The 8,720-nt window shown below is 38.9% G+C and overlaps 1 protein-coding gene across 1 annotated transcript in view; it reads left to right on the plus strand.

Moving 5' to 3' along the window:
- Positions 1-1,265: 1,265 nt before the first annotated feature.
- Positions 1,266-8,720, plus strand: part of ANKEF1 (ankyrin repeat and EF-hand domain containing 1) — a 14,291-nt gene continuing 6,836 nt past the window's right edge. Inside the window, 5 exon segments of the mRNA XM_010000188.1 lie at positions 1,266-1,611; positions 2,075-2,274; positions 3,791-3,940; positions 4,618-4,741; positions 5,626-6,439. Coding sequence (XP_009998490.1) covers positions 1,266-1,611; positions 2,075-2,274; positions 3,791-3,940; positions 4,618-4,741; positions 5,626-6,439 — 1,634 coding nt within the window.

The following is an 8,720-nucleotide window of genomic DNA, read 5'->3' on the forward strand; positions in this document are numbered from 1 at the left end:
TCCACCAAAGCTTCTTTAAAAACTTTTTTCTTGCTGAATTTCAGTCGTGTCAGTACTGCACAAGCCTTCCCTGAAGTACCTCCTTACTGCTTCTTGCCACAGCCCCTGCAGAGTTTACTCCACTGCTTTCCCTGTGTTCAGAAGCCAGGAAAAAGTTCTTGCATTGAGGATTTGCTCAGAAATTACTTTGTAAGATTTTGGGCTTTAGACTCCATAGGGGATGCTAATTTTCACTTCTAGCAGGCCATTACCCAGAAGAAACCTTTTTCCTCAATTCTAGAGTTTAGGGCAAGAGTCCTGCTATAGTTGTAACCCTTGTCAGTAGAAAAAAAATGAACTGTTTTAAGTTATATATAATATATACTGTATCTGATCGGTATGAGGCTTGTGTAAGACCTACACAGAAAATAATTTAGCATTTAAGCAACATCATTTTTAAATGAGAGAAAGCCTCAAAACTGTGGGAGCAGGTGACCTATTCTGACCAGATTACACTATAAAGAGAAGAGTCTTTATGCTTTAGCTTCCATTAAACACTTCTGGAAGTGACCAGCTTCTAATAATAATTCAAATAAAACATTGTATAGAGCTTGTCAAAACCATTACAATGACAAACAGTTTTTCCAGTAAAACATGAACATTTTACAATATTTTTGCTATGCTCCATAGACTAGAAAGGGCAGCTTTTAAGTGGCTCCTGGTGTTGCATGTCCCTTCCCTACCTCTTCCTTACTCCTCTCTTATAACACCTCTGCTATTTAAACTCTGTCACAGGGGAAGAAGTACTAAAATGACAGATGATCAGCCTCCCCTTAGGCTTCCAAGTAATTGTAGATTACAACAGTTCCTCGAATGGAAAGCCTTACAGTTTCTTAAGTTTCACCTTGAATTATACTGAACAGTTTGATGAATAGAATGGAGAATTTTGCAAGGTGCTACATATGTTTATAGAGTCTCTATATATGCTGTATATACTGAGATAAACTCTTGACAAGGTGCTGGGATATTTCATCTAAACAGTGTTCCTACCTAGAAAGGTTGGACCAGATGCTGCTTGAGGTCCCTTCCAACCTGGCATTCTATGATATTCATTAAAAGCTTAGTGCTCTGTCAAGTTGAAGTGGATATTTTCATGCCTTGAACATAGTTTGACTCCTTTTCTTACTGGTGTGTAATTATAATCCCATCTCTGTGCTTACATGTTTTCTTCTCTCCCCATGCAGACATTACTTCCTTGAAATAAGGCATTTTTTTCTTATTCCAGGATGTTACCAGTGGACAGCAGACTTGTAAATTTACAGATCTACAGACTTCTTCAGTGCGTTCACCAAAAAGACAAGAAGCAAATAGAAAAACTGGTTCAGAATGGATTTCCAAACCTTATTAATTTCACTGAGCCTGTGGAAGGATATAGTGCCCTTCATTTGGCCTGCATAAAAAATGACACTGACATGTGCAGCTTCTTGCTGGAGCAGGGAGCTCATCCAGATGTCCAGGACAAAATGGGACGTACTCCAGCAATGAAAGCAGCTGAGCTAGGCCATGAGTTGGTTTTGGAATTATTAGCAAAAGCTAAAGCAGACATGACTGTTGTGGATAATGAAGGGAAAGGTAAGTAAAAAGGAAACCAATCCAACAGAAATACCATAAAACAACCCCTTACAGTGTTACACACTTGCTAGGTGTGCTGTGTCCAATCTGTAGAGAGAACCATGGTTGAGGGTAGTCCCTACAGCTCAACACAAGCTATTGGTCAAAAGAAATGTGATGAAAATGAAAATTCTCCCTGAACAGTCTAGGCCTTTAAATCATAGGTCCGTCCACTGCACAGCTGAAAGATAACTTCTGATTGAGAATCACATTCCTCCCAAGACCTACCACACATTCAATTCCAGGTTTGTCCCCAAGTTCAAACACCTTAAACTAGAACGTTTTTTGGATGTATATACCCTAAAAGAAGCTGATGGGTCCCTATTGAAAGAGTTTGTCCATTCAGTTGTGAAGCTTCCAGCCTGAGTAATGTTCTTTCTTACCATTCAGCATTGTCCATAAATCCTACTGTTTTTCTTTGCAGGTGTTTTGTTTTACTGCATTTTACCTACAAAGCGTCACTACCACTGCACACAAATTGCCTTGGATTATGGTGCAGATGTTAACAACTGTACTACTAGGGGGAAGCCTTTACTTCTACAAGCCTGTGAGCAAGCTCATGATATCCAAGAAATATGTCTGAATTTTTTGGAAAGAGGAGTAAATCCCGATGCAAGGAACCCAGTATGAATATTTCTATAACTAAGAATGTTATATATACAGGGGTATAGAAAAGTTACCAGACAATTAGAATATATGACCTTAAATCTCACATTAAAATAATAAAGGAGTGGTGAGTACTTAATTCTGTGGCCACGCCTATTTCCTTTTTCTGTACCACCCTCTTTCTGCAGGAGCAGGAATTAATGTCTCCTGCTTGAACCATGAATCCCGATTTAGATTTTTGTACATTAGAGTGCAGATTTTTTACAAAAATGAAATATAACTGGGGCAGTTCTTGCAAGGTGCAGTTCACTGTACTTCAGTGGAGCAATGCTGACGTGTACTTTGTCTCAATGTGCCCTAAGACTTTCAGAGTTGAAATAATATTGATGATCTCCAGAGGTCCCTTCTGACCCCTAACTAACATTCTGTGATTCTGTAAAAGGTGGGTCCAGCATGTAAAATCTGACAGGGAATCAAGGCAGGGAGAAGGCATAAGAAACCTTTCTCTTTCGTACATCTTAGTAATTTATTAATTTAATTTATTGATTTAACAAAGACCTGAAGGGCTGAAGCTCTGTCCTGTTGTTGATCAATTTAAAGAGCTCAGGCTTTCCTTTAAAGCTACCTATGGCTTTTGCCTTGTTCCTAGTTTTGCCATATCCTTCCTGGCTTGGAGTTATAGCAAAATCAATGTTTGGACATCCTTATCCCTACACTTCACACTTGTGTCTGTTTCATGCACTCAGGGTAACTGAAATATTAAAAAACTGTTTTTTTGGGGGGGTAATATGATAGGAACATATCTGGTCATATAATGGGAATAGTTTCCTAGGCCCAGAGAAAGACAGATACCAGGGAAGAACACATGCTTCAGTGGAACCTCTGCACAGCTCATTGCTCTCTGTACCCCTCTGTAAAATAGCCAGTCAGATATTCTAAGTGTTGCCTTGGGCCAGCATATTAATAGCAGGTGATGCCTGATCCAAGATGTGCTGTTCTTGGGAAGGTCACCAGATCTACCAAAGTCAGCCATTAAAAAACAAACAGGTACTGCTAATCACAAACATACACTATTCATCTAGAAAAAGAGACAGCACTATGAACTTTTTGTCTCAAAACAATTGTGAAATTCGCAAGTTGCTCTGCCTTCCTCATAGCACTCCTCCAGCCACAGCTTCTTATGCTTTTTCATGATAGAGGAGGTTTTTTTGTTAAATTCTGCAAACGTGTATGACAGCATGCACACAGAATAAAGTACTCCTTAACTAAGGAACTGGTATTCATGGGGACCATTCAAGGGACTCAAGCTACTAAAGTACTTGTGTAGCTGGGATTTGATTACACATATTTTAGCAGCATTTTGTCCAGATTCTCAAAGTTTACCAAGTGTTTTAAAAACTATTAGAATTCTTTTTTTGCAATACCTAAAAGGAGACCTTCAGTTTTATGACACCCTGCAACAATCAGATTGTACTGTTCCAGCCTGAAGTGGCATGTGAAACAAATTCTGAATGGTTTTCTTGGTGCCTTGCAGGCTACAGGTCGCACAGCCTTGATGGAAGCTGCAAGAGAAGGTGTTCTCGAGGTGGTGCGTGGTCTGCTTGAGAGAGGAGTCGATGTCGACCTGTTTGACCTTGAAAGACACAGCGCTGCACATTTTGCAGCCAAAGGTGGCTTTTTTGAGGTATCATTGTTCCTGGTATTAAAGCGTTGCTGCAAAGCCGAACCTGGGTTATTTTTTGAGGTTGTTTGGTTTATGTTGTTTGTTTTTTTTTTCTGTTTTGAGTCCGGTATCTCAGCTATTCAAAGCATAATAATCAGCAGTCAAGAACAGAGTCTTTTTAAGTATCAAATGGAATCCAGCAGTGATAGAATCTCTCTCGTAATCGCAGAACCTTTTTTGTCAAGGTACCTCTAAGTGTGTGTGCTAGTGGGCTGTCTGGAGTGAGGAGCTCCATTGCAGAGTTTGTTTCTCCCAAGATGTAGCATGTAATAGCTGTGTAACATGGATGAAGCATTACCCTTATAGGAAAGGCAGAGGCAAACAGCTGCAGGTGGACACTTTCTCCCCCTATATCATCTTCAAAGTACATAAAATTGTGCCATTTTGATGGTGCACGCAACAGGCCTGCAGTGGGGTGGCAGGAGTGAAGATTGTTCTCAGTGTCTACAGCTGAACAAGGTTTCTCTTTCCTCAGTTAAGCAAGCACAGTACTACAGAAAACTCGAACATTACATGCACATTGATCAGTTGGGCATGGGAGAGATGTTCACTATACAATCTGTGAATATGTGACTTTTCATTTATTTGTAAGTCGTTCTCACAGTTCCTCATCTTAAAAACTGTCTTTGTTTTTCTAGATTTTGAGGGTTATTTCATCTTATAATGGAGACTTGGGCCTGATTGCTATGAATGGTAACACGCCACTTCATTACGCTGCAGAGGGAGGATTTTCAATTTGCTGCAAGTTTATAGGACAAAGAGGTACATTAAAAATAAGTTACTTTACAACAAAATGTGTATTCTCGTTTTGTGCCCAAGGAAATAATTCACTCAGGCATTTATCAAAGATTTGTCTCTCTGAGATATATGCAATTCTCACCAAGCAGCACCTAACATAGGCTCTTATGAATTACTTCTACTAATATGGCTGAGATAAAACATTCCTTAAAGAAAGCAGAAGAAACATACTGGATTTGGATAATATGGACTGGACTATATTAAGTAGCTCTGATTTCATTTGTTTTTAGAAGGATCATGTTGAAGATTCTAATAGCAAAAATAATTTTTGGTTGCTGATCATTAAAAAAACCTGATGTCAGTGTAGCCATGGAGAAAACTTGGCACATTTAAACATACTCCAAAGAAGCTATGATAATTTCCTAACTTAACCAGATAATTATATCACTTCAAGCTTTGATTTGAGAGCACCATGCAAAATCCTATATTCTGTCCTTCTGGTTCAAACGTTTAACTAATGGAGTGGTCCATGGTCAAATTACAAGGCTGGGGTATAGAGCAGTGAGTGACATTTTAATCTGAGTTTGTTTCTTCTTGAAGTTGCTCACTACTCTTAGTAAAAATGTAACATTTTCACAGGATTTCTGCCTTTCTATACATATTAATGTATATGGGACAGGTTGCCCAAATAAATCTCTTTGGGAAACAAATGCAGGCAGCACATGGCAGACCTTCCAGTCTGAGGTCAATGATGCAAGTCCATGTATTATTGCTTTTTATAGTTAAGACAATATAAAATTGCAGACCTGTGGCAATTGGTTGCATGTATATTACAAGTCTCTTCTTACAAAATCAGTAATTGCTAATTCCAATGTTTTATCAGCAAAATTGTGTCCATATTTTTTTAGGCTGTGATCCTACATGGAAAAACCTGTTGACAAAGACTCCAAGAGCTGTTGCCAAGGAAGGCGGTTTTAAAGCAGCAGCAAAAGAACTGCGTAAAATTGAACGCACTTTCAAAAAACAGTCCAAGCCTGGGGCTCAGGACCTCAACCCCCGCTGGGCACTGAGGCTCTATGACTGGTCCTTAGAGCACCAGGCTGCCCTCTATAAGGCATTTGAGGCGGTTGACCAAGGAGATGGAACAGTAGCTAAAGATGATTTTATATCAGTTATTCAGCAGCATTGTGCCTTTGTGGATGCTGAACAAATCACAAGCATTGCTGAAATGCATGAAGGAGAATTGGGAATCAAGATAGAAGAATTCTTTAAAGGCTCCAAATACTTGCAGAAAAGCTATCTTATAACAGCCTTTGGACCCAAAAAGAAGGGCAAGAAAGGGAAGAAACAAAGAGGCAAGAGAGGTGTCCCAGTCCCTGTGCCAATTTGTGTTATTCCAGAGAATGAATTTCTTCATGGGGAAGATGGCTTCCCTGCCTACATGATTGAAGCTGTTCAGGACATGGCTGATACCCACCATCATATCCGAGACCACCCATCCGCCCATCCTGTGCATGATGACCGTGCCTGGTATATAGATGAGCCAAGGAAATTGTACATGAACATTAACTACCTTGTCAAAGCAGGAGACATTCTGTCTCTACAGAAAGCATTTGAGGAGGGTGTGCCAGTAGACATAAAAGATAAATATTACAAAACACCTTTGATGACTGCATGTGCCAGTGGGAACACAGACATTGTGCAGTACCTTCTAGAAAAGGGGTAAGGTAATTTCAGAGTTGTTTGGGTGTTTTTGTAATTGCTATTTTGGAAGGGCATTCGAAAGCGTACATTTCCAGTAGACATCTGGTTGCAACAGACTATGGTTTGGTTTTTATTTACATATAGATTAATATTAAAGGTAACCCTTCATTACAGAGGGTTAGTTTATTAATTTTCAAACTTACAGTAACAGGGATGTAGAAATACCCAAGAGGTCAGTTTGCCAGGTCTGAAAGTTTTGGTGTCTGGGCTGTTGACATTTTGGTCAGACAGAGTGCCTTAAAATCCAGTGTACTGGACATTCAGTTAGTTCATACACACATCTCCAATAGTGCACCCTCAAAACTGAACTCGCAAAATCAAATAGCTGATTCTGGGGAAATCTGGCTTGAGTGACTTGTCTGAAACCACCAAAGCAATCTCGGGCTTCCCAGTTCCACATGCCAAGGCCTTTGTATGCAAATGTTTAAAGGGGATAAAGCCTTATGATCTTTTTCCTTTGCAGCTTCAGAGGGCTGATGCAGCAGGATTTATGCCAGATAGTCTGTTCCTCACTTTAGAAGTGCTTCAGCAATTTTGTAGCCTACAGACACATTGAGATTTGTGAAAAATCTTAATAACAGCTTAAAAGTGAAAACCATTTAAGAATGATCAGTCATGCTTGTGTAAAAGCATAATTTCTTTTTTTTTTCTTGTCAGACTGCTGTAGTCCTACAGTCATTCATATAAATGCTTAAAAGAACGTTTCCAAAGTTATTTATATTAGCTTTGTTCTCTAGTTATTGCTAGAATTCATTTTAACATTAATTTCTAAGGAGAAGTGGCTTTAGCCGTTGCTCCAATTCATGCAGACACTTAACAGCACATGGATCTTTACACACCCTGGTAATTACAGTGACATTCCTGAAGCATATGGAAAGCTGTGTAAATGTGTATATTCCAATCTTCCAAAGATAAGGATGCAAATGCTGGCAAATTAAAATCCACTGCTTTTGTCAAGTCTTACTAGGTAGCCCTGAAGTCACATCTCATGATATCTAGCAGATCCAGAATGTAATAACTTAGTTTATACAAATAGTATCAATTGTGAGATTTTTAGATCAGCAGAAATCAGAAAATGGAGACAAAAGTTCTCAGTACAGTGTTTAGCTTTACATGTTTCGCCAGCATGCAGTTTCAGACACTTTCCATTTGGCATGGGGGTTCAAATACTTTTTACAGTATAAACTATTCAGTACAATACCACAAATCCATATCAAACAGAAAACAAAACATTTTTCCAAAGCTATAAAAAAGGCTGAGATTTAAACATAAATTGGTAGTATCTACTTTCTATCTTGTTCCAGAAAGATTCAGAAATAAATTAAATTTGGATTAAAGGCAAATTCGATGCTTGATCAGGAGAAAATGCTGAAGAATTTTACATCTGTGCTGTGCTGTCCCTGCTCCCTTTGATCAGTTTGTTTCTGTTAGAATTGAGTCAGCAGAAAGGATTCAGGGCCAGACAGAGTAATTGTTTTGGCATGGATGTTGCGTTGAGAAAGGAAATGGAGTAACTGGGACTACTTATTTTAATGAGAAATATAAAGGAAATTAAAACTACAAACTAATAAACCCTAATGGTTAAGCATCTGAATGATAAGAAAGCTAAAAATGGCAGCTCAGGGGAATCTACCATGATAAGATCTCATCAAAGGTAGGATTCTGAATAAGATTAAAAATTTTAAAAAGAAAAGACCAGATTAATGTGTTCTTTTGATTTAGATTTAAATACTAACCATCTGACTCAAAGAGCAAAAAGCCAGCCCTGGAAGCAGCTTACCTTCATAATTTTTCTTCCTTCTTCCTCCTTTCATGGTGTTTGGAAAGACATCAGCCCTTTGTCCCTAGAGAAAATGGGGCAGTGACCCTAATTCAGTTCAGGACCTCTGAGCTGTCCTAAATACGACACAAAGTAACTCGCTCTGCTCCAGTACTGGGGAATCCCCTCATGAGGTTTTGACCCTGCTGAGCCTCTATGTGGCACACATGGAAGACTGCAGATCTGGGCATGGTCATGGACTATACTTTCTTTCAAAAATATATATATATTTTTTATATACATTATATATTCCTAAATACGACACAAAGTAACTCGCTCTGCTCCAGTACTGGGGAATCCCCTCATGAGGTTTTGACCCTGCTGAGCCTCTATGTGGCACACATGGAAGACTGCAGATCTGGGCATGGTCATGGACTATACTTTCTTTCAAAAATATATATATATTTTTTATATACATTA

The sequence above is a fragment of the Chaetura pelagica genome, unplaced genomic scaffold (genome assembly GCF_000747805.2).
Source record: "Chaetura pelagica isolate M959 unplaced genomic scaffold, ChaPel_1.0 scaffold336, whole genome shotgun sequence".
Classification (NCBI taxonomy): Eukaryota; Metazoa; Chordata; class Aves; order Apodiformes; family Apodidae; genus Chaetura; species Chaetura pelagica.